Source organism: Typopeltis vanoorti, chromosome 6, assembly GCF_054136105.1.
Source record: "Typopeltis vanoorti isolate ZY-2024b chromosome 6, IOZ_Tvanoo_1.0, whole genome shotgun sequence".
In the NCBI taxonomy this organism is placed as follows: domain Eukaryota; kingdom Metazoa; phylum Arthropoda; class Arachnida; order Uropygi; family Thelyphonidae; genus Typopeltis; species Typopeltis vanoorti.
In genome coordinates this window covers 100,920,163-100,946,006 of record NC_143554.1, presented here as the reverse complement: position 1 = coordinate 100,946,006, position 25,844 = coordinate 100,920,163, and the positions used below count along the sequence as shown (strand labels likewise).

Here is a 25,844-nt window from a genome sequence, read left to right as displayed (position 1 = left end):
TTGATCCTTATAGGCAGAATAAATTGCATAAGAGAGGGGATAAAAATCGGCATAGGACCACGGTAGTTAGTGACTTATATATCAGTTCTAAAGCTGGTACAAGATCTAGAGGGAATCTGCAATTTTTGTATACCAATGCTAGAAGCATTCGAAATAAGAGAGAAGAAATTTTCGCATTAGTCAGTGAAATCTCACCAAAAGTTGTAGGCATTAGTGAAACTTGGCTGTCAGCAGAAGATGTGGTCACTGGAATTGAATGTAATGGGTACAGTATTTTCAGGGAGGATAGAGAAGATAGAACAGGAGGAGGAGTACTGTTGATGATAGCTGATGTGTTGCAGCCAAAGAAAGTAGTATATCATGATTATAGACATGTGAATGAGAGTTCATTTGAGGCAGTCTGGTGCGAAATAGTGACCAACGCAACCAAATATACAGTTAGATGCTGCTATAGGCCAGGGAGTATGGGGGAGATATTGAATTCATGCATCAGCAACTTAGTGCAATGAGTGAAGGCTTAGTGATTATTATAGGGGATTTTGATTATGGTGATATCAATTGGAAGGAGGAAATATCACGTAGCAAAAAGGAAATGGAGTTCATACATCTTCTACGAGATAATTACTTGAAACAGCACATAACTGAAGGGACACGTGGTGTGAGAGTGTTGGACCTGGTTATTGGTTCAGAGGTTATATGCATAAGTAAGGTGTCCTCGCTACCTCCAGTTGGTGAAAGCAATCATGTGGTATTGACTTAGGAGGTTGCAAAATCTGTGGATTTTTCTATTAAGAAGGGGTATGTACGGAACTACAGGTTAGGCAATTATAACAAGCTTTGGAGTGAGCTTGCAGCCATCCCATGGCAGAACATATTGCAAGGGAAAGATGTTAGCAGTGCTTGGGATAAAATCAGCGGGTATCTGAGGAAAGCAATATCATATTGTGTCCCCATGGTCAGGAGGTCAAACAAGGCAGGCATTAGATGGATGAGCAGTAGTATCAAGCTTGAACTGCAAAAAAAGAAAATGTTATGGAGAATTTACAAGGAGAAAGGCGATCAGGACACCCATGAGCAGTACAAGGCTCAAGCTAGGAAGGTTACCAGCATAGTAAGAAAAGCTAAATCAGATTATGAGAAGACCTTAGCCAAAGAGATCAAGGTAATCCCAAAGAGTTCTTCCGCTATGTGGCAAGTAAGAGGAAGAATGACTTCGGAAGGATAAGCTTAGTGGGTGCTGATGGTATTGAGGTGACAAAATCAGATGTAATAGTCGAGTTACTGAGTGATCACTTTTCAAAAGTCTATCACCCAAGTGAGGATATCTCTATACCTATAGCAATACCTAATGTGAGAATTGAAGCTAAAGAATCAGAGGTATTAAATATATTGCAAAACTTAAATGCAAACACTGCGGTAGGCTTAGATGGAATATTAGCTCGGGTGTTGCGTGAATGTGCAAATGAATTGTCAACCCCTCTTACCTGGATATTTAATTTAAGCTTGAACTCTGGTATGGTCCCTAGGGAGTGGAAGTTAGGCAAAGTGGTTCCTTTGCATAAGGGTGGCTCTAAAACTGCGGTATTGAATTACAGACCAATCACCATCTCAGGAGTAGTGGTAAAAGTATTAGAAAAGTTGGTTAAAGACAAAATTCAAGAATGGGTGGATCAGGATATGATACTCTATAGAGGCCAACATGGTTTTGTTAAAGGTAGATCCTGCCTTAGCAATCTATTAACTATTCATAATAGAATAACATCCGAGTTGGACAAAGGAGCTGGCTACACAGTGGTACTTCTGGATTTTGCTAAGGCTTTTGACAGGATACCCCATAGAACACTGTTACGCAAATTGGAGCAGATGGAAATGGATATTAAATTGGTGATATGGATAGGAGAATGGCTCAGGGAGAGATACCATAAGGTGGTGTATGGAGGAGCTGAGTCCAGAATGAGGCAGGTGACCAGTGGTGTGCCTCAGGGCTCTGTGCTTGGGCCAATGTTGTTTAATTTGTATATAAATGATATAGGAAACGGCTTAAAGGGAGATATTCAGTTGTTTGCTGATGATGCAAAGTTGTGTAGTGCAATAAAAAATCAAGCTGATGTTGAAAGTTTGTAGGAGGATTTAAATAAGTTGGTAAAATGGGCAAAAGAAAATGGATGTCAGTTCAATGTGGAAAAGTGTAAAGTCATGCATTTTGGGATTAAAAGATTACCAGCTGTGTACTACATTGATGGAAAGGTATTCCAAGAGATTGATGAGGCTAGGGACTTAGGGGTATTGGTAGATAGGGAGATGAAGTTCAGAGGACACATTGCTAAGGTGTCCAAGATTGCACATAGGATTACTTGGTTGTTGAGGAACACACTGACATCCAGAGATAAAGAGGTTATTATTCCCCTTTATAAAGCATTGATACTTCCACATTTGGATTACTGTGCTCAGGTCTGGTCACCTGGATTCCTTGGAGATGAGGAGGCTGTGGAGAGGGTTCAGAGAAGAGTGACCAAGTTGATGAGTGATATAAAATATGCTCCCTACATTGATAGATTGAGAGCTTGTGGGTTGCAGAGATTGGTTGATAGGCGAAGAAGAGGGGATATGATAGAAACATTCAAATTACTAAAAGGTTTTTATAGGATTGATGCAGGGGAAATGTTTCAGCTGTGTGATAGTGATGGAAGAACAAGAGGTCATCTCTGGAAATTAAAGAAGAGTGTGGTTAACAAAGGTGTCAGAACAAGGTTTTTTGCCTGGAGGGTGGTGAATGAGTGGAATTCATTGCCTGACTTAGTTGTGAGCTCTTCGTCTGTAAATGAATTCAAGAAGAGATATGACAGATATTGTTTTTCTAGTTTGGGTCTCCCGCGATGAGTCTACTGACTCCATGGAGATACCCGTAATAATAATAATAATAACTTGACATTGTCGGCATCCAGGAATGCATTAGCAGAGCTAATCTCAAGTGGTATGGTCACTTAAACAGAATGGGCAAGGAACAATTAGCAAAACAAGTGTTCTCTGCCAGGTTGGCAGGAAAACAACCCTGAGGAAGACCAAGATATAGGTGGATTGATAAGGTACAAAGTGCCTTAGATGATAGAAATATAAGATCTGATAATGTTGGAGTCTTAACAAGTAACACACTGATTTGGAGGAAAATTGTAGATAGAAAGTTAGTAATGATGTAAATTTTTCATGTAGTACTATCATATCCTGTACACCTCCTTGAGGGTACATGTCAGGCATTTGATGGTAATGGTACTAAAGAGTCTCCCTGAAGAATTCCAGTGTGAAATAAGAAAGCTCTGTCATCTCATTAATCAGTACTCTTGCATGATAATTCTGGCACAGTTCTGCTATTGCTTTGATTATTTACATGGTATACCATCATAACTGAGAATTTTAAACATTCTTTGTTATTGATTGAATCAAAGGTTTTTGAGAAATCTATGAAGTTTAAGGGAAGGTTTTTATCTCTTGCTTTGCTCTTTCTAACAATTGTGAGACAGTGGATGTGTTCAGAGTTATACTCTTGTTTTGAGTAGAAAAAATGTTACACATGGTTCAGTTTGGTCATTCAAAATAATAGGCTAGACCTGTTATTTTTGAATGTCCTTCAAAAGTAGTTATTTTATTTAAAACTTTAACAGATGTGTAATGATATCAATATGGTAATGTTAATAGATACAACAAAACCATGATGGTGTAATTGATGTAAATAAGATGTAAATTGTAACTAAATGGAAAAATATCAAACAGGTAATGTCTAAGTATTTAAATGGAATTTAAACACTTAGACATTTAAATAAAAAATGGGCAGACATTCTTCATTGAATTATTGAAAACAATAAGTTTAAACAAAAATATAAAATGGAAGTAAAAGCACAAAAAATCTCAAACTCTCAAAAAATAAGTCTGAAAAAATTTAATAAAATATTGGGATTTAAATGCAACAATATGGAAAAAGTTCTAACAAAATAAATAAAATCTATAAATCAATAATTTAATATTAATGTTCATATGTAAAATAAGAATAGAAGCATCAGTATGACAGTGTGTGAAATGAAAAAGGCTTAAGACTATTGATTACAGCCCTGAATAAAAAAAAAAAATCAGAATGGAATGTGGACTCAAACAGAATAGTTAAATTAGTAAGAAAGTGGGAACTGAATACAAAGATTAGCAGACAAATCGGAAATAGAAAAAAAAAATGGGCCAACTTTCTTCGTTGAATTATGGAAAACAATAAGTTTTAGCAAAAAGAAGTAGATACCTATGCTTAAAATATTATCATAGAATTTAGACTGGTTACTCCTTTCCTCCAGATATTAGTTTTCCATTTCGGAAATGTGTAACTTAACTCCCGGCTATCAGATAATTATTTCTTTAAGCAGAAGAGTTAATGTTGTATAGGTTCTTGCAATGATAAATCAGTTATGTATTTTTCTGGTGAATATGCATAATAAGTTAGATTTAAAGAGGTCCTTTCTAATTGTGCATATTTTTTATTAGGTATATATGGTTATGGTCCTCACCATCTTGATAAAGCAATGGAATTTCTTGCTCGCACAGTGGAACGCTATCCGTATGATGCCTTGGTTGGTCCACTTTTTCCACTTCGGGAATTTCACAATGCAGTTGCTGCTTCACATATGCATAAGTGCTGTCGAGTTGGTGTGATACCTCAGCAAATGAATGATTAGTTTATTTTAAGCTACTTGTTTATAAAATGCCTCTGTGTATATAAATATATATATATATATTAGTATTATTTCATGTTAAAAGTTTAATAAAGTTACAGTCAGAAAGAACTGGTTTATGTTATCAGGTTTCATTTGAAATTTAACAAAGAATTGCAAAAAGGAAAAAAGTGAACAATTCATCTTTTTATAGTCAACAAACTCCCTAGGGTTGAAAAAAACTGATCGTCCAAATAATATCTTTTATGGTCTACTCTTGTTATTGAACTTATAGGGACCACGATAATTTTATTTTATTCTATTTTTTTAATTTAATTTTTTTTTAAACTGTAGATAGTTTGCTATAGTGAATTTCATTTAGCACAGTGCTGTATCTGTGACTTTTTTTTCCCCCAGTAGTTTTAGGATTTTTACTGTAGTGAGTTGAGTGTAATAATATACTAATTGAAGGAGAAATGTTGTCCTCCCTTAAAGATACTGTATTTCAAATACAGCATGCCACTGAAATCATTTGATAAAGATTGAGAGGGTATTTACATCAACGTTTTTTTCCATCAAAGATTCACTTTAATGTTTGCCTATATATCAGTGGTCGCCAAAGTGGTCGATATCAACCCCCCCCCCCCCAGGAGTCGATATAACATTGTTAGGGGTCGATTGGGGTTGATAGAAAAATATAAGACATCATTGTACGGGTAATATTAATTTGGTTAACTTGGATTACCTCCATTCTGAATGACAATGCAATTAAGAGTGAAACGTGGGAACAGTGACATGAATAGGACCTGTAAGATGGAGCAAGATCATGAAAATAGTTATGGAGGCCAATCAAGTAGGCCAAAATGGCGTATTTACCAATAAAGGGATGTCAGTGGTTTTATATGAATATATTTTATATATTATTTATCCCTCCTATCAAATATGTAATGTGAAGAAGGACGTCAAAAACGTATCCCTTTGACATTAAGCCAATATAATAATATATACTATATTATGCATACAATAAACACTGTAACTATAAAATAAACAATCTAAAAACTCACATAAGCATCTTTTTTGCTTGTCCTATTATAATTACGTAATAGTAAAATAGAGGGGGTCGATAAAAAGTCAAGAAATGCCTGAAGGGGTCGACGGTCAAAGAAGTTTGGCGACCCCTGACCTATATAGTCTGAAGTGATATATTTTAAATGATTTAGATGGAATCGAATAACCTAAATCCCAGAAAATGTTTTTAAACATTCTTAACTAAAAATTACCAGCATAAACAATTTGTTTATTTTGTGTTTTGCTAGTTGTTTGCTCTTACTGTTCTAAAAATTATATCCATAAAGAAAAAAAAGACTCCATGGAAATTCGCAAGGCAGTGTGAGGAAAAGAAAATGCAGGTTAGGAAGGTGATGAGCATGGTAAAAAAAGAAAAGGTGCAGTATGAGGGGAGATTGGCTGGTCAGGCCAAGGTTAACTGAAGGGAAGTTTTCTGCTATATGGCAAGCAAGAGAAATAATAATTATGGCAGGTTGACACTGGTGGACAGTCAAGGCAGCAGAATATCACTTGTAAAGGATATAGTGGAATTATTGAATGAGCACTTTATCGGTGTATATCATACTGATGAAATTGATGTAGTGCAATATATAGAAAGGAGGTAAGTATTACATTTCATATGGGTTAGGTTTGTGCAAATAGAAAGATAAAAATAGAAAAAGTAGGGGGGGGGGAATATATATTAAAGATTGCGGACATGTATGATGCTATGTATTATGGGAGATACTAAGGAAAGTGATCTGAGCTCACCCCACCTTTACCACGAGTTGATTCAGACCTAAAAATACTTCAGGCGCAAACTTGACTTACCTGCTTGTTTGCTTGCTTGGGAAAAATGATTAAAACCACGTTTATAAAACTGCTTGGTATCTTTAACATATAGTATACCCAAGGTAAAGAACTGTCTATTTATATATATATATATATACACACCGTATTTTTTGCTGTCCTATAAGACGCACCCCCCCCCCTTTTTTTTTTTTGTACACATTTTTTAGGAAAAAAACTTTATCACTGAATATTATAATGAATTTACAGTATTTCAAATATAAAGTAAAGTAGGTCCACTTTCAACAAATACCTAATCAACTAGGAAAGAGTACCCACCTTTCAATCTTTTTCGTCAAAACCCAGAAATTCATCTCCAGAGTTAATGAAGAGACACTTGAAACCTCTTCTAAATCAGAATCTGAGTCCTCATACAACAAATTGTCCTCTGTACCATCCAGTGCATTACTAATGCCACACTTCTTAAATGATTTAACCACTGTCTCAGTTTTCACAGCATCCCATGAAGCTTTGACCCACTCACAAACTTGCGTAATGCCAAGGTTCTTCCTGATGGCATAACCTCAAAATCTGAAGATGAAGGCATCTTTTGTGATATTTTTGTTTAAGTCCACATACATAACTGGTTTCTCTCTATGAATCTTGAACACCATGATGTTGATCCAGTAAAGTTGGCAATCCCTCTGTTAGTGGCTTTCGTTTGATGAATAATCATTTTTGTAGATACTGAAAGTCCCACTTTTCTGTGGTCTAAAATCCAAGTATTCAGTTCTACCTCAAGTTCTGGCCATTTTGCAGTTCCATTTCGTAGGTTATGTTTACTGTGAATTGCTTTTTTTAGATCCTCTTCCTGATTCCACCAAGTTCTTATCATTTTCTCAGTTTGGGGGTGGCACGAAATGTCTCTCTGCAGCCCTGTTTCCATGTTCTTTAGCATATGCAGTCACACGTAGCTTGTATGCAATATTGTAGCAGTGCCGACGTTTTTCAGCCATAATTTGCCAAGAAATTTAGAGAAAATTTAATGGCAGAACTTATCACCGTTCACAACAACCGCGACAACAATTGGAAAGTTTAAATGAAGAGGAACACAGTTGTGATCGTCGATGACAGTGCATGCGCATCCACTGAACTCTATGTAACTGGAATGCTCTCACACACTGCAAGGAAGCAAGAAAAGAAATTGTGTAACTCAGAAAGAGAAAATTTCCAGAATGAAAGTAATAAAAAAACTGAGTATCGGCATATAAGACACACCCTGTTTTTCAGATATTTTCAAAGGAAAAAAGTGCGGCAAATAGTGTATATATATAAAACTATATGCTAAAAATCACAAATTTAAGTTCAAATTGTCTAATCCATTGGATTGCGTCTGGGGTAGCCTGGAACAGGTCCATCAATGTGCCCTGAAAACTCTGCAGTGGTGTGCTGAATAGTGAAATACCTCCTTGTGGTGCACCCTGGGTGACATCTTTGGCAGCTAAACTTTAACGACTATTGGGAGCTGAACCTGTCATTTTTTTTGACCTCCCGGCTGATATGTGCAAAATGAAAGGAGAGTGTAACAGGAAGGCAAAGTATTAGGAGAATTGGAAGTGAAAGAATCAAAGGTGTATCAGGTGTTGCTACACCTTCAGGAAGATTTGAATAGAATTTTGACTTGGACAACTGAGTGGGGATTGTAGTTTTAATATTAATAAGTGCAAGGTGTTACATTTTGTAGTGCAGAAATATAAGGCTGTGTACTATATTGATGGTACCATACTGCAGAAAGTGGATGAGATTTGGGAATTATGGTTGAGAGTAGACTGAAATTTAGAGGCCATATTGCAAGTGTTGCAGAGGCTGCACATCATAGTGCTACTATGATAAAAAGTACTGTAACATGTAGGGATAAGGAAGTGATTGTGCCACTGTATAAAGTACTGGTCAGACTACACTTGGACTATTGTGTTCAAATTTGATCATTTGGTTTTCAGTGTGATGTGGAAATATTGGAGAGGGTCCAGAGATAAGTGACTAAAATAATATCAGAACTTTGGAATGCTGGCTAAGGACAGAGGTTGAAGAAATGTGGATTGCAGAGTTTGGTGGATAGAAGGAAAAGAGGATATGATAGAGACATTTAAGCTAGTGAGAGGATTTTATCAGATTAATCTAGATGGGATTATAAAAAGAGTGGAAGTGAGAAGGGGAAATGCCAGAGGCCATCCCTGAAAGTTATGTAGGCATGTGGTGAAAATGGAGGGGGGGGGTGAGGAGTAGATTTTTTACAAGGAGAATGGTCAGTGAATGGAATGCATTACCAGAATGTATTATTAATGCAAGGAGTGTTAAGGATTTTAAGATTCGGTATGATATATATGTTGTCAGTTGAATGAACTTCTCATAAGTCTGCCGACTCCATGGAGGGTGGAATAATAGTAATAATAATAAATGTTTACATAAATTTATTTAAATGCATTTTGATAAGTACAGGTACTTTGGAATCTTGCTATATAGTATGTGATTTCTTATGACTTCTCTTTAAATACTTTTAACTTAAATTTATTGAATTTTCTCTTTGCCCATAACCATGTCTGTCTTCTTACACCTTTGTTATTCTCATTTTTCAAATTTGTACATTTTAACGTGCCATAAAAGTGTGTAGTCAGAAGGTGATCAGTCAGCACATTCTACACCAATAAAAGCTACTGGTGAGTTCATCTTTCATTTGTTTTGTGCTGTGTGCTCCAGGAGATTGCCTCAAAATAAAATAGCTTTCTTGTTTATAATAAAAATGCAGCCATTACATATATATAATTAATTTGTCGAATATCAAAGAAATATAAAACTATAGACTTATTGAAAAAGGATTTTAGTTTGTGAAATAATTACTGTTATGAACAATTGTGAATAATAAATAACTAGTATAAATAAAGTTACCAGGAAAACTAGACAAAAAGACATAAGTAGTTATTTTTCATATCCTATGATTTAACATGGTGTATTCAATTCTTGCTATAGCAAACAGCATTATAACAAACTCACTTGTGGCTTTTAACAGTTTGTTACAGCAATTGTTGATAACAGCATAGGGATAATACACACAATATACAAACATTAGAGATACCTACCTAATAACATGTTGGTCCTCTAGCTCAATGGACACTGGCATCCGAGGCATTGACTCCACCAAATACTGGAAGGTTGCCAGAGGTAATTGCACCTATTCCTGTTGCAACATTGTCTACAACTGTGCCTCAGATGTCTGTAGAGCATAGAGTGAGCTTGGTTCTGATGTCTTGCTCTACAGCATCCCAGAGACATCCAGTTGGTTTAAATCTGGGGACTTCAAGGGCCACTTGATGGTCCCAAACTTAGATGAGTGTTTCTCAAACCCAGTGGGTTCGAGGAACGCGCATCTGAGTTTGCCAATGCACCACCCCCACCAGGTTGCAGTCGGAGGGGGTGCATTGGCCTGTTGAAACCGACCATTGACTGCAGGATGCATGAAGGCCATGAAAGTGTGTAAGTGATCAGTCAGCACATATGAACCTCTCCAGACACACTGAGGGACCAAATATGTCACATGAGAAGGTTCCCCCAAACCATCACAGTCACCACCTCCTTGAACAGAGCCAACCTGACACTACAAGGCCATGGCCCCGTGTGTTCCACACCTGCACCTTCCCATCAGCTCTGTACTGATGATAATGGAATTCATCAGACCACATGACACTGGTACACTCTGCAGAGGTCCACTTTTGATGGTCCCAACATCAGGCAAAGTGCAGTGCCTGATTACGAGCTGTCAACAGTGGTACATGATTAGGGCATTGGCTCCTGTAGCCCATGGTTTGTGTTGCTGTTTCCCTGTGGTTGGTCCGTATGAGCCTGGACAGGCTACATCAATGGTGTGTGGGTGGTTGGCCACCTCTTGCTTGCTTGCTGGGGTGCTGGTACATCCGTTGATATACTTTCAGTAGACCCTTGATATGGGTTGCCCTTGAGAACCCTGGGGCTCTTATCACTTGGACAATAGAATAACTCATCTGTTTTTGTGCTGATATGTTCACAATCAAAGTCAATAAGAACGCCACATTTACTCATGTTCATCGATTGTGATACTGTTGGGAAGTTGTGATGCCTGCCTATTTACTGTTTGCATTTAGATTGGGTACATTTGACTCTGTGCAGGGAATGCCAGTGTCCATTGTTTGAGTGTACTATGCTAAAGGAAATTCACTAAAATAATTCCAGTGATCCTAAGGTGCTTGCTGTAGTGAGAACTGAGTATATCCACAATAAAATATTCATTTATTACAGACTAGTTTGCAGGCTGTATGGTCTGCCACCTTCACATAAAATACCTTAATTCTCTGTATGTTTGATATACTTTTAACTACATTATTTAAATTTAAAAAAAATTTCCAGTGAAACAACAGTCAGACTTTGTATTTACAGTGTCAGACACAAGCACCATGTTTTTTTTATTGCACTGTGTGGATGAGCAAATTTCTGAGGCTTCCTTGAACTTAAGTGTACCAAATTACAATTGCATTATCTTTCTTCTCTTTGTGTTATGTTCTAAATGCATAATAAATTCTGCAAGGAGGAGTCTGTCTTACAAACTACTGGTTTCTTTAATGATTAAATGAGATGGCTTCATTGATCATGGGATAGTAGATTACTTATTTGAAGGAGTGAAGGTGACTTAGGTTTCAGTATCGAAGCTGTTCTGCTCAAGTTTTTTTTTATGTGAGAGAAAGTAACAGCACCTCTGTAGTGCTGTTACTTTCTGTGTGCTAGTAAAATAATGACTTTTTTTGTTTTGTAATCAATATTTAGGATGTCATTTAGGTAAGGAGAAGATAGAAAATAAACCACAAAGAGGCCTGCATTTATGTAATTGAGACTAATTATGAGTAACATATGTAAGTTTGAATTACATAAATTTGAGTTTACATATCAAACCCGACTCTTAACAGGTTAAGCGTCTCTGCAGCATGTTAGGAATATTAATATGTAAGGACTTATTGTAGTACATCAAAAGCTCCACTCCTGGAATCCATTTCAGCACAAATTGTGAGTCTTAGTTAAATGGCCTCATAGCCTGAGTTGCTTCATCTGTAAGGCCATTACTATTTAACTTGTATATTAATGATATTGGCGAAGATTTGGATGGAGATATTCAGTTGTTTGCAGATGATGCAAAGTTGGGATGAACCATAAAGAGTAGTGAAGATGTTGTGGCCTTGCAAGAAGACTTGAATAAATTGAGTGATTGGGCAAGCAAATGGGGATGTGAGTTCAATGTTGCAAAATGTAAGGTTTTAAAATTTGGAAAACAAAGATGGGATGCAGAATTTATGCTTGGTGAGAATATATTGTTGGAAGTAGAGGAAATAAGAGATCTGGGAGTGATAGTGGATAAGGATCTAAAATTTAGGGGACACATCGCCAAAATTGTGAAGACAACACAAAGACTTCTGGGAATGATGAGGAGGACACTGACATGTAGAAGTAGGGAGATTCTTGTTCCATTGTATAAGGCTTTGATTAGGCCACACATGGACTATTGTGCCCAGATTTGGTCACCTGGTTTTCAGAAGGATGAAGAGATGTTGGAAAGGGTCCAAAGGCGACTGACTAAGGTAGTCTCTGACCTCTGGAATGTCGAGTATGAGGAAAGATTGAAAAGATGTAATTTGCAGAGTCTAGTGGAGAGAAGGAAGAGGGGAGATATGATAGAGACCTACAAGTTGGTAAGGGGTTGTTATAGGATCAATGGTGGAGAAGTTCTACAGAGAATAATGGGAGATCAGGGGAGAACCAGAGGTCATACCTGGAAACTGTATAAAGAGGGTGTGAGTAGGGGAGTGAGAGGCAGGTTTTTTTCGTGCAGAGTTGTGAATGATTGGAATGCCTTGCCTGAGAGTGTGGTGTCTGCAGGGAGTTTGAATGTGTTTAAGACCTGGTATGATGAGATGTGTGTGAGATAAAAGGACCTCCTAGATGAGTCTTTGACTCCATGAGGTCTTGTTTAATAATAATAATAATAATAATAAATAAACCAAACCAAACCCAGTTAGATGAAATTAGATGTGTAACTCTCTCTCTCATGCACATTTATCTACTGCTCTTCCTCTGATGGGACATGGTTAACAAACTTACAGCCAGTAAAACATCTGCCGAAACACATAAACCAACTTATTGGTTGATGATCGAGAAAGAAAATTGCTTAAGAAACCACGTTAACAAAATGCAGCCAATTAAGCTTTAATCATGCTCTAGCATCTTGTAAGATACTTTGCAAAGGTTTCAACTTTGTGCAAACTCATAAAATCTCTAAAGTGTACATGATTCATCTATTTGGATAATGTTGCTGAGTCAGAAATCATGTAGATTCAGCAGATTCTACATGAATTTATGCTCTCTGGAGCATGCATAATGATAGTTACCTTTATAGTATTTAAAGCCAATAAAGGTAACTCTCCAGTAAAAGATGTGAATACTACACAATGGTCCATGAGTTTTAGGACTTGATTTGTTGCACGTATAGTACTGGAATGATCTATTGGTAAATTTACCAAGTAAAACCAACTAATGTCTACACCTCCAGAGAGAGGTTAATTTGTTTAGTAGTGTGTGAGTTATGTGTAGTAAAGTGTTTTTTCTTTGTGCATCATGGATATGAAAAGTAAACAGAAAATTACTATTAAATTTTGTTTTAAACAGGTCTTTCTGCTACAAAAAAAAAAAATCCTAGAAATGGTACTAAAGGCACATGGAAATGATGCTCTGAACTGATCTAATGTCTTCAGACGGTATTCACAATTTCATGATTGAAGGGAGGTGGCAGAAGATGACGAGAAGTGGCCATTCCACATTGACTCAAAATCAGGAAAAACATTGCTGCTGTCGCGAAGTTGATGAAGAACAATCATCGAATCACATCGCAGATGTTAGTGACACTTCAAACATCTCTGAGTGTTGTTCTTTGCATTCTGAGTGAAGATTTGTGAAGAGGAAGTTTGTGCACATTTTGTCCCAAATGTCTTGAAAGCTGGGCAAAGAAGATCAAGTCCCATCCTGTCAAGACATTATTGCAATGCGGATGTAGATCAAAATTTCTTTGACAGAATCATTACAGGAGATGAAAGTTGGTGTTTTGCTTACACCCTCTGTCCAAAAAGAAACTTAACTTTTCAAAAATAGAAGAAACTAGTGGTGCCACCTGTTGTATCTTTTTGTTGTCGAAAGCGGCAACCTTCATTAGTGTTGTGTCAACTGTTTCATTAGAAGCTGAGTTATAGTGCCAAGAGTGACAGTGTGTTTTGATGAATGGTCGGAAAATGAGTTTCAGACAGAGAGCTGCGATTGACTTTTGTGTTAAACTTGATAAAAGTTTTACCGAAATGCTTCAAAAAGCATACGGTGATGAATGCTTATCCTGTACTCAAGTTTAAGTGATTTCAAAGTGGTTGTGAGACGCTTGAGGATGACGAAAAGCTGAGCCATCCAAAAACTGGACTGAGCAAAGTTAACATCCAAGAAGTGCGTGATTTCATCAAAGAAAACCTGAAATCGTCCATGAGATTGAACATGAATTGGGGATTTCAAAATCAACTGTACACAACATTTTGACCGAGAGTTTAGGCCTTCGTAAATTGAATTTGCAATTTGTTCCCCACAAGTTGACCAATGACCAAAAAATGTATCAAATTGAACACTGCGAGGACCTCATTAAAACTGCTCGTAAGGACTTATACTTCCTTGAAATGATTGTTACTGGTGACGAAACGTGGTGTTTTGATTATGAGCCTGAAACAAAGCACCAGAGTGCTGAGTGGAGACCACCAGAAGAAGGACATCCAAAAAAAAGTCACTTGGAGAAGTCAAAAGTAAAGACAATGCTTATTTGTTTCTTCAATTTGTTTCAAGATAAAATTAACCATTCACCTTTCTGCCTGGCCAAACGATCAATGGTGAATTTTATCTCTAAGGTTTTGAAGCGAGTGATAGTGAGAATTCGTCGCGTACGGCATGAATATCGTGATGACCGACCGTTCATCAAAACACACTGTCACTCTTGGCACTATAACTGTTTCTAATGAAACAAATGTCATATATACAGTTGACACAACACTAATGAAGGTTGCAGCTTTCGACAACAAAAAGATACATGTGGTGCCACTAGTTTCTTCTATTTTTGAAAAGTTCGGTTTCTTTTTGGACAGAGGGTGTACAATCCCAAACAAAGTGAGAGTTCTGAATCGATTGGCAAGACATCTCCCAGATTGAAGAAATTGAAATTCCAAAAGTCATGCAAGTATGAAGAATCCTCTATGAGATCCTTCATACAGGATTATCAGTGGTGGCCTGATATATATCACATTCAAGAAAGCCAACAGTCTTATCCAGCACTTCTACAATTGGCTCAAAGAAAATAAAGACTAATTAACTTCTAAACAACCAGTCAATTTGATGATTGATAGTTCCTAAAGTTGACAGACCACAGGTGCTGTAAGTCTTGGATGTCAGATTCTCTTAACATATACAATCTGTCAAGATATTTATCTAAATTATTAGTCCTACAAATTGGATAGATGGACTTGTATGTCAAAAAAGTTCCAGATATTTTATTTCATATCATAAATGGTTACCACTTTCAGATATAATCTTAATGTTGTAACCAACCATTGGAAAAGTAATATTGTTCAATAACATATAAAAAGAATGCTTAGCTAGCCTCATCAGTCTTCTCACAACTGGTCAACATTTACAACATACCTTCAAGCAAGAAATCTAATCCTAAGTAACCACACACACATGCACAATTTCCATGGGTGACTACTAATTCTCTTCTCTTCCTTCTTTCCATGTAGTGAAAAGAAAGTATCTTCAGTGTCAATTCTATAGAACCCTTTTAATAAATTATATGCTTCTAACATTTTTCTCTCTCGTTTTTTTTTTTTTTGCATGTCAGCTGGTTTTTGAAGCCCACAGACTTTTAGTATATTCTCCTAGGGATTATTCTCATCCCTGCATGTTAGTGTGTTCTTCAGCAACTGTGTAATTTGATGTGCTTAGAGTTGAAGTTTAGAGAACAATATTCCCTTTAAACTTCTACTATCATTCCCCCCCCCCCTCCCTCTCCAAAGTTCCTGGCCTCATTAATTTCCTGAAGTTCATTTCATTAATATGGTACTCAGCTGTGTGCTCTATGCCTTTTTAAAACTTCAGCTCACTGACTTCATTAATATTGTTTGTATGAACTTTCCATGATGAGTATGCTGACTCCATGAAGGTTGGTTTGGGCACAGCAATAGTTTTATTAATACCCTAATCACCATGCCTGAGATACTAATTGGCCCATAATTTGCAAGCTCTGTTTTGGAGCTTCTTTTATGCAGTGAAACAAATTTGTCCTCTTTCCATCACTTAGAACCTCCCAAGAACCAGTTGTCTCTTGTCAGATGTCATCTCTTTCCAGGAGGTTGACTACCATGAACTTCCACCATGTATGGTTTTGTGCTTCTCATTCACATTCTTCATAGGACAGAAAAGGTCCAGTCCTTAATATTTTCCATCCAATCTGTTCTTTGTCTTCCTCTTCTTCTTTTTCCTTGTATCATTCCTTCTATAAGTGTTTTTTGTAGGGATTCATGCCTTACTACGTGACCAAGATAGGTTGGTTTCCTTTTCTTAATGGTTTTCAACAGTCCTAATATTATCCATTCATCTCTAATATTTCTAAATTAGTTTTTTTGGCAGTCCATGGGACGCTAAGAATTCTTCTGAGGATCTACATCTCAACGGCTTTTAGTTTATTTTCACAATATTTTGATATTGTCCAGGTTTCTGCTCCATGTAGCAGTGTTGACCATATGTAGCATTTGGACAGCCTAATTGTTTTGTGTGAATTTGCTTTGAGATCAGAATGTTTTTCGTGCTAATGAAGGTTGGTCTAGCAATTTCTATTCTTAATATTTCCTTATCACACTTTCCATTCTCTGTAATTAGTTGACCCAAATATACATAACTCTCTACTTGATCTAAAGTATTTCCTCTGATCTTAATATTTATATCGGGTATTTTCCCTTTTTCTCTTGTTACCAGCATAATTTTTTTTTTTTTTTGAAGTTGAAATTAAGTCCATATTTTTCACTTAGCTTCAGCTTGTAGGTTTTGAAGATCTTTTTTATTTTCAGCCAGCAATACTGTATCATCTGCATATCTTAAGATGTTTATATTCCTGCCTCCAATGCTGACTCCTTTAAATTCTTCTAATTGCTGGAAGATATTTTCAGTATAGAATGTGAGGTTAAACAATATAGGAGAAAGAACACAGCCTTGTCTGACACCCTTCTTTACTGGGAATTCCTCCAAGCTTTCTCCTGATATTTTTGAGGCAGTTTGCTCCCAATATAGATTTATCAGTAATATCGTATCTTTACCATCTACTCCTAATTTTCTGATGCATTTGTTTTCATTTGATTGTTTGATTAGTGTTCATGTTGTATATTGTCAAAGGCCTTTGTTTAGTCAATAAAACATAAGTAGACTTCTTTCTGCTTCTCCAGATATCTTTCTATAATAGTTCTAATGTTGAAGTTCCTTTATTTTCCTGAAAACCAGATTGTGTTTCATTAATTTCCAATTTGATTTTATGTTTATTTCTTTCTAGGATGATATATAACATAACTTTTGCTATCAGACTGATTGTTCTGTACTCTTCACATTTGATTGTCTTCGATTTTTTAGGTATTGATAGGAATGTTGAGTGCTCAAAATCTTTTGGTAGGTGTCCAGTTTCATATATTTTGTTACATATGTTAGTCAGTGATCTTATAGCCTTATCATCTAAAGCCTTTAGATATTCTGTCATAATCCTATCCATTCCTGGAGCTTTTCCTGGTTTCAGTTTTCTTAATGGCATTTGTTACTTCCCAGGTAACAGTAGTAGGCCCCTCTAAATCTTGCATTGGCTTATCTAGTCTATCATGATTGTAGAGTTCCTTTGAATATCTACCCATTAGGATGTTTCCACTGCTATCTTCAATGCAACGAGAGCCTACCCTTTTGCAAGATTTGCTGTTAGTTCCCTAACTTTTTTTTCATAAAGTTCTCTGGTTTTGTGCTTTTTGTCCAAAAGTTCAATTTCCATGCATTTGTTGTTGAGCCATAGTTCTTTTGCAATCCTACATTCTTTCCTGATCTCCTTGTTTAAATTCTTGTATTCATGACGATTTTTGTGTTTCTTTCTTTCCTCCATTTTCAGTATCATGTCATTCATCCAGGATTTATTCATCTTCTTCTTCTTCTCAAATTTGGGAATTGTTTGTTTTACTGCCTTTTTTTTATGCCCTCTTTAAATTTCTGCCATCTATCCTCAATCTCATCTTTAGGGTAAGGAGATGGAATCAGGAACATTAACAGCAGTGGATTGTGCCAGTTCCTTTTAAAATTTATCTTCTATTTCTTGTTTTTTAAAAGAGCCAAGATCATATTTTTTTATGTTTGTAGGTTTCATTGTTTTCTTTAATTTTATTGCTGCTTTAATCACCACAGAGTTGTGGTCTGATCCAATATCATCCCTGGGTATGTTTTGGCTTGTAAGATGTTATTTTGGAATCTTTTTTTAATCATTATATAGTCAATCTGGTTCCTTCAGCTGTCTCCGGGACTTTTTCTGTGTAAAGTCTTCTAGGAGGGTGGCTAAATAAAGTATTTACTATTACCAGATTGTTTTCTTCACAGAACTGTGAATTGATCTTTGCGTGATTAATGAACTGTGATTAATCTTTCTCCTCTTCGATTTCTATATCCCAGGTCTTGGTTTCCCATGCAGGAAGAGATCTTTTCTGAGCCTACTTTAGCATTTAGATCTCCCATAACGATAGTTATATCATCTGATTTAGTGTTGTTAAGTGCATTTTGAATGCTTTCATAGAAACATTCTACATCTTCATCTGGGTAATCAGAAGTAGGTGCATATATTTGGACAGTAAAAATATTAAAAGATTGGGCTGCACTTTTTAATGCAATTATCCTGTCACTTATGGGCCAAAATCCAAGTAAGGATTGCACAATCTTATTTTATAGTACAAATGCTACTCCATTCCTATGACTGTCTCCACATGAGTATGTAATTGAATGGCTCTTTCTGTTTATTTTTCCACTATTAGTCCATTTGACTTCACTGATACCAGCAATGTCAATTTTCATTGCTTCAAGTTCTTGTATAAGGTTATCTAACTTCCCAGCTTCATATAAGATCTTTACATTTCAAGTTGCAAGCCTTAAGAGAAGAGTCTTGGTTTTCAGACATGAAGGATCAGGAGATAACCCTCCCTGGAGGGTTTAAGGCATCTTCGTCATATGCTATTTTCATAGTATCCGTCTTACGTTCCCGAGTTTCTTTCTCTTCTTTCCTGTAATGTTTCCAAGAGACAAAAGTTGCAGAGGGTCCAACCTTGTCTCTATTGCTTAAATCTAACGTGGTTCTCTGTTTCATGGTTTACTATGGAAAGTTATGTGGTGAGGTTCCTGTCACTTCCATGGTGACTGGCCACATGTTTTGTCTCTGAATGTGCTCGGACTATGTCACATGGTTTGCATCATGCCTTCATTACCATTGTCAAATTGAACTAGAACCAATTAGGAGTAGTTAAATTATTTCTGAGGCTTAAATTAAACAGCTTGGTCAGAGGAGGTGCACATTCTCTTAATGCACAGACTGATATGCCATCTAATCTCCATGTTTGCATTAAAGTTCTGCAATATTGTAAGCACCTCCAATTCACCTACCTATATTCTTTGAGTTAAAATATTTTAACTAGCATGAAAGATTTCTAATAAACTGAATCAACATAGTTTATTTTTTATGTCACAAAATATTGTACATGTATTTGAAAAAAAAAAAGGGAAAAAAATCATTACTACCTCTGATAAAGGCAAGTTCTTTAGAGGTAGCCAAATGATCCAACAGTTTGATGGAAATTCAACACTTGGATGCTATAAAACTTAGAGATGCACAGAATGAATCTGAATCCAGTTGAAGGGAGTTTGAAACTTCTCACAGTTAACTGAAGACTTTGAAGATTTGAGTTTTCTTTGGAAAAGGCAATGACTATGGTTAAGATTGGAAATCCGTTGCTTTGGAAGTCTTTACTGAAGAGGTAACGAATGGCTGACCTCACATCAAAAGGCGCCACCATTGAGGCACTTACTGAAATGTTAGAGTAAGGCATTACTGAAAAAAGATGATATAGAAAGGCTTAGGTGTTGTTGATGATTCATAATGTTTTATGGTGTAAACAACACCAAGAGAGGAAAAATACATTTATTAAATTCACTAATATTTCTTTGGTTTTCTAACCAACATTAGAGTACAGTTATAACTGTGATAGGCACAACCCTAATCTACATAATTGAGGAAAACAATTTAAATTGTAACTGACAACAGAACTAATGACCTTACATGGCACTCTATGGATCAGATTTTTTCAGACTTTTTATGGTGATCTGATTTTGGATAAAACAAGTTTTATTCAAAACTTGTTTTATGCTATAGCAGCAAAATTTACTTGGAAGGGATGGTGGGGGGATCAGAAAGGCTCCTTATTTCAGAAGAAACTATATGTAGATTTTTATTTTAACAAACTGGAAACAATGACTTGTAAAAAAATTTTTTTTCCCTTTTTCAATGATTAAATAAAAGATGTGGCTAGTAGAGTGTGAGGACTAGATTTTTTGCTTAGAGAGTTGTGAATGAGTAAAATGAGTTGCTAGAGTCAGTTGCGAGTGCTTTGTCTGTTGATGGGTTCAAGTTGAGGTATGATAGATTGTTCGTAGTTCGGGTCTCCTGCGATGAGTTCTTGGACTGCATTAATATTAATAATAATGTGTTTCTTTATTATATTGTTATGAAAGTGCTACTTTGGTATGATATGAATACAGTTTAAATTGTATTTTCATGAATGTGTAAATACAAAATGTAGAAAACAATTTTCGTGAAAACAAAAATTGTATTTACATGAATGTAACCTACATTCATGACCCCCAGGTATATGGGAATTTAGAGTTTGATTTATGATGGTTTACTTATGTTTTATTGTGAATTCCACTCTCAAAAAGTAACAGACCTATGGTACAATATTTTCCAAATTTTATCTGGCTATGTTTCCTCCCCCCCCTCCCTTCTTTAGTAGTAGTGTAATTTTTTTGCAGATGATCATGTCTACATTACATAATTATACGTTTATTTATGTATGTAGTTCGCTGACTTAAATAACTATATTTGTAATTACCAGTAAAAGTATCTGATATTTTTAATGTTATCTGATATTTGTAAGGCAACAGTGATGTATGTACATTATTAAACTTTAATTAAAAAAAAGTTGCATTTCTGGTGTTTTATTATTATTATTTCTTTAACATTTATAGCTTAATTTTCTCCATTGATAGCTCATATGCCATATTTTGAATGTTTGTATTTTCTGAGGACCGATAATTTTTTTCCAGTACTGAGAATTAGTACTGTTGGTGGACTTGAGAATTAGATAAATTATCTAATCTAATCGATTATCTAATCACTCAAGAATTGAGAATCCTGTGCTAGTGGCACTTGGCAAGCCATATCATATCTATAGTAAGCAGGGTAGTGATCACATAGTATATGAGGAAATTCATTTTTCACTCAAAGTAGTTTACTAACATCCATATGTCTACAGAATATGAAACACAGCTTATTCGTTAGAGAATGAGGAAGTTATCCACTCAGTCATTCAGAGCAGCACAACTTGTTTATATCTACCTATTAGTCCACTTCCAATTTCTTATTCGTTTGTGTTTCCCTAAGTTGCTGAATTATCAAAGCTGGTTAACTAGGAGGAGTTTTCCATGTAACCTTTTTAAGGAATGTGGAGAATCTAGACTTCTGACCTAATCTCCAATCCAATAGTAGGGTCTATACCTGCACTGCATACTGAATGGGTGATGGTGAGCTATCAGTGTGGGATTTAGCTGACCAAATTGTCTTATTGGCTTAAACCAAAATAAAATGATCGTACATCACAAAATTTCATGACAGCTGGGCATTGCCTAGCTCATAGATGGCGAACCTATGGCATGTCAACGATTTACAGGTAAATCGTTGACATATTTCAATTCAAAAAAAGGTTGAATTGAAATTTCAAAAAAGGTTGAATAATTTATAATTCAAGTTTAAATTTTTATTATTATTATTACTACCACGGGCTACTCCAGGAGTCCTTAGACTCATCGAGGGAGGCCCTAAACATCATGTTCACACAGCTGTTCAACATTCTCACAGTATCTATCATACCTTGCCTTGAACTCGCTCACTGTCATAGCACCCACAACAGACTCTGGCAGCTTATTCCACTCATTTACCACTCTAAAAGTAAAGAACCCAGCTCTAATACCCCTGCTAACCACGCTCTTGCCCAGCTTCCATGGGTGTCCCCTAGTTCTCCCACCACCAGTCCTGATCTCAAAAATATCCTCTGAATTAATCCTATAGAATCCTTTTAGCAATTTGAATGTTTCAATCATATCTCCCCTTTTCTGCCTATCAACTAGTTTCTGCAACCCACAGATCTTCAACCTGTTCTCATATGGTTCATTCCATAGACCTGCTATCATCTTAGTCACTCGCCTCTGGATCCTCTCAACCTCCTCCCCATCAAGAAGGAACCGAGGTGACCAAATCTGGGCACAGTAGTCGAGATGAGGTCTTATCAGGGCTCGGTACAGAGGTACAATAACTTATTTTTCTCTGCTTGTCAAGGTATTTTTCAACAACCAAGTGAGTTGATGAGCTGATTTAGCTACTTTCGCAATGTGCCCCCTAAACTTCATCTCCCTATCCACCAACACTCCCAAGTCCCTGGCCTCATCAATCTCTTGGAGTACAGTTCCACCAATGTGGTATACTGCTGCTAATCTTTTCACTCCAAAATGCATAACCTTACATTTTGTCACATTAAATTGACATCCATTCTCCTTAGTCCAGAACTCCAATCTATCTAAGTCATCTTGCAAGACTTTGACATCTTCTGCATTCACTATCGCCCTACCCAACTTTGCATCATCAGCGAACAAATGAACTGTCCCACTTAGACCCTTCCCTATATCGTTAATGAACAGATTAAACAGCAGTGGTCCAAGAACAGAACCCTGTGGCACACCACTAGTCACAGGCCGTTTTTTGGACTCTACTCCTGAATAAACTACTCTTTGATATCTCTCCATCAACCACCCAGCTATCCATCTCACCAACCCTATATCCATTCCCATATGTTGTAGTTTATGGATTAGAATTCCATGTGGTATCCTGTCAAACGCCTTTGCCAGGTCCAGCAGTATCACTGTAAACCCATTTCCCTTATCCAGTTCAGACGTCACCTTGTTATAAAACTTGAGCAAGTTACTGAGGCATGATCTACCCTTCACAAAGCCATGCTGTCCTCTGTACAGTATCTCATTTTCATCAATCCATTCCTGTATTTTTCCCTTGACTACTTTCTCCAAGACCTTGACAACGACTCCTGATATGCTGATCGGTCGGTAATTTGCAACCATAGTCTTGGATCCTCCTTTAAGCAGTGAAACTATTTTCCCCTCTTTCCATGCCTTCGGGACTAAGCCAGACCTGAGACTCAGATTAAACAACATGGTCAAGGGCACTGATAATTCATTAGCCACTTCATGCAAGACCCGTGCCGGTATACCATCCAATCCCACAGATGTATTCACATTAAGGTTCTGTAATAGACTATTCACCTCCACTTCATTCATCACAATTCCCATATAAACTAATGGTTCCTTCATTTTTTCAACGTCACCACCTGGATGATATACTTTTGCAAAGTGCGCGCTCAGTAACTCCACTATATCGACTGGTTCAGTGAACTCTTTACCATCTTCATTCCTTAAAATCATTTTGCCATGTACAGTTTTTTCCTTGCTTGCAGCATATTGAAAGAACTGTTTGGGATTCTCTTTTGCTTGCATAGCTAGTTTCCTTTCATAATCGGCTTTTGCTGTTTTTACCACACTCGTTACCCTTCTGGCCTGTACTTTATACTTTTCGTGTGCCTGCAGGTCACCCCTTTCTTTAAATTCCCTCCATAGTTGTTTCTTTTTTTGCAGCTCAAGCTTAATGGTGTTATTCATCCATTTAACCCCTCCTTGTTTCACTATTCGGACCTTAGGTATACAATCAGCCATAACCTCCTGTAAATACTCTTTGATCACTTCCCATGCTCTATTGACGTCCAGCCCTTGCAGTTGTACATGCCATGGCACTGATCCAAGCAATCTCCTAAGCTTGTCATACTTACCAGCACTGTAATTCCACATATACCCTGTCTTAATCACAAATTTCACACCTTTAGCCACCTCCCAGGTCAAGACCTTATGATCACTCTCACCAGTAGGTGGCAACATGGTCATATTCATTACAGTCAAATTCTCAGATACTATTACCAGGTCAAGCACTCTCACACCCCTAGTATTTTCAATTACATGCTGTTTCAGATAGTTATCCCTTAATAATTGAATAAAATCCATTACCTTCCTCACATGTGTCCTCTCCTCCATCCAATCAATGTTACCATAGTTGAAATCCCCCATAATAATTACCCTCCTTCCACTCATTTCATCAATTTGTTTATGCATACCATTTCCACCATCTATTCCATCACCTGGTCTATAGCAGCACCTAACTGTATATTCTATTCTGCCAGTATCAATCTCACACCAAATAGCCTCAAATGAGCTCCTTTCACTATCCTGCAATACTTCAATTTTCCTTGGCTGCAGTTCATCAGCTGCCATCAATAACACCCCTCCACCAATTTTATTCTCTCTGTCCCTCCTAAACATACTATAACCTACACATTCTATCCCACTAACTATATCATCTTCCGTCAGCCATGTTTCACTAATGCCAATAACCTGTGGCCAGGAAGAGCCAATCAAGGCCAAAAATTCTTCCTTCTTGTTCCTAATACTCCTGGCATTAGTATACATGAATTGCAGTGTTCCCTTTGTCCCACCCCTATCTTGATGCGTTATTCTAAATATCCCATTCCCATTTTTTGTCCTTATTGCTGGCTCAGGTACATTATATACATTTTTACACTCAACTATCTCACTGATGTCTGGATATCCACTTCCCCCCCTCCTTGGTAGTTCTAGTTTCCCTGGTTCTGCACATCCATTTTCACTTCATTCAGCAACACTTTTTCCAGTCTCCGCACACCAAGTCCATTCAAATGCAGGCCATTCATCTTCTATAAGTCCTTTCGCCCATCAAACTCATTCCACACGTCCACAAATTCCACACTACACCGTCCGCATAACCTGCGCATAATATCATTTGCGATTATGGCCCTCCTTCTAAACTCCTCTCTGTCATACCGCGGTAACAGACTCACCATTCTAACTCTGTCACTCTTTTCTTTCGCTACCTTTAACAATACTTTCAAGTCCTCTCTCATAAAAAATTTATCACCTTTCAATTCATTCGTACCAGCCACAATTGTTATTTCTTTCACCCTCTGTTTTTGCACTCTAATGCTCTCACTTACATCCTTAAATTTCGCACCCGGTAAGTACGATTTAGTTACACTCCCATCTATTACTCCTCTTAATAACGAGTCACCATACAACACTCTCTCCTTCATTTCGGAAACTCTCCCACGCTGTTTATTAACGTTAGCCGAATCACTCTGGAAAGAGTTTTGCAGGTGCTCTAATTGCCGCTGTGCATCTTGTATCACTGCGCGCAGCCTAGCGATCTCACTTCCTACAAATAATTCCTCATTTTTTTTATCATTCAAACCATTTCCTCTTTCTGTATAATTGCTCTCACTCTCTCTTAGATCACCGCTCACATTGCCATCTTGTACACCGCAATTCCCTATCGAGCCACTATTTTCACTCGCGTTCTGGCTTTCTTCAACCATAACTGTCTCACAACCTGACACATACTTCGACTCCTCACTTTGCATACACTTTCTACACATTCTTCCACCACTATCACTTTCAATCCATACTCCAGCCTCATTCGGGAATGCATACATTCTACACACATCACATTGGACAAATTCTCTCACATTATAGTTTTTGAACAATGGCGTCGTATTTTTGGACGCCATTATCTTACGTCGCATTGGAGCCATATTCAAATATATGAAACGTATCGTTAAAGACTAAATTAATTTACGGAATTTACACCAAAATCACACAGACACAACAAGCTACCAAATTTAGACAATATTA

General features: G+C 36.9%; 1 protein-coding gene across 1 annotated transcript in view; it reads left to right on the top strand.

The window, feature by feature from the left end:
• The window catches only part of LOC150105754 (uncharacterized), a 114,930-nt gene extending 110,121 nt beyond the window's left edge, over nt 1-4,809 (top strand). Inside the window, exon 6 of the mRNA XM_090393557.1 lies at nt 4,522-4,809. Coding sequence (XP_090249683.1) covers nt 4,522-4,712 — 191 coding nt within the window. The 3' untranslated portion in view covers nt 4,713-4,809. The remainder of the gene's footprint in view (nt 1-4,521) is intronic.
• Nucleotides 4,810-25,844: the final 21,035 nt, after the last annotated feature.